Here is a 1,227-nt window from a genome sequence, read left to right as displayed (position 1 = left end):
ATATATATGCCTTCCAATGGCTTTAACGTTCTGCTTTGTTTTACTTCCCCCCTTGGATTTTCATTTGTGGTGTTATTTATGAATAATGTTTTTTGTTACATATCCCCAGATTTAGGAAATATAACCAGAGTGATTTTCAAGTTACTGTTGGTATTGAATGTTAATATATTTTATGAACAATACCTAGGATATGACATTTGGTTTATGTTATTACTTGTCTATTTATTTTAAGGATGCGTGAAGCAAGGTAATGGGAGCCTCACTTGTATTTCATTTGCAGATTTAGTGCTGACTTGGAGCAGTTTGCTGATGAACTCCTTAAAAAGGCAGGAGTTTAAAGGGGAAGACCCCTCCTTCGCAACTTCAAGACACATGTAGACTTAGAGAACGGGTCAGCATGAGAGAACGTTGTGTAGATATCTTTGTGTTTTATATCGCAAGCTTTAATTATTTATGTAATGTTATGTTTTCCTGGTTTCCTGGTTAGGTGTATTCCCTAACATTAGGTTATATACAGTTTTATTTTTTCACTTTTTGGAAAGCTCTCCTGTATAAGTACGTCAGATGTGTGTGACTGCTTTGTGAATCTCGTTTTTTCTCTCCATTGTGCATTAGTTTCATTTATAAGAGTTGTATACATGTACACTGGCTTCCAACCTGTACGACTTAATTTGATTTGAACACTTGATTATGGAAAGGTCACAGATCCAGTCAGTGTTATCAAATAAATGAATTGTATACACTTTAGGTTTGGAAATTACATCTGATCCCCTCTTTTTTAAAAAATTCTTAGTGCCTCTTCGTATATACATAAGTACATTTACTGGAAAGTTAAGGAATATACTCAGTGGGAATTGAGCAAGGAAAACTAAAGAAGCTGTTTTATTTTCTTATAATAATATTATGTCTGTGTCTGTGTAGACATCATAAGTTTTATCAGGTATGTATTTAAGAAAGATGGTGATAAAGTAATAAAGGTAAATGATAATAATGATACATTCCTAAAGTCTTTAGGCTTATGTCATTTCATCTGTTCATGTTATTTTATTTTTTTATAAATATAACAATTTCCCGAACTGCATTTTTAGTATATTGTATTATTCATTATAGGGAATATATACATTTTTATAACCAATTTACAACACGTAATGTATGGAATAAGTATTACTAAGGTTGTTTGTGACAGGTGAACCCCCCAAAATATTATTGTGATGAACCATTAAAGCC

The 1,227-nt window shown here is 32.0% G+C and overlaps 1 protein-coding gene across 1 annotated transcript in view; it reads left to right on the top strand.

Moving 5' to 3' along the window:
- The window catches only part of LOC119588072 (kinesin-associated protein 3-like), a gene marked incomplete at its 5' end in the record, with an annotated part of 14,477 nt that overhangs the window by 13,058 nt on the left and 192 nt on the right, over positions 1-1,227 (top strand). The window contains 1 exon segment of the mRNA XM_037936775.1: positions 281-1,227. Within this exon segment, the coding sequence (XP_037792703.1) occupies positions 281-338 (58 nt within the window).

The sequence above is a fragment of the Penaeus monodon genome, chromosome 23 (assembly GCF_015228065.2).
Source record: "Penaeus monodon isolate SGIC_2016 chromosome 23, NSTDA_Pmon_1, whole genome shotgun sequence".
Lineage (NCBI taxonomy): Eukaryota > Metazoa > Arthropoda > Malacostraca > Decapoda > Penaeidae > Penaeus > Penaeus monodon.
The sequence above is the reverse complement of the archived record's forward strand: the minus strand, read 5'-3'. Positions and strand labels throughout refer to the sequence as shown.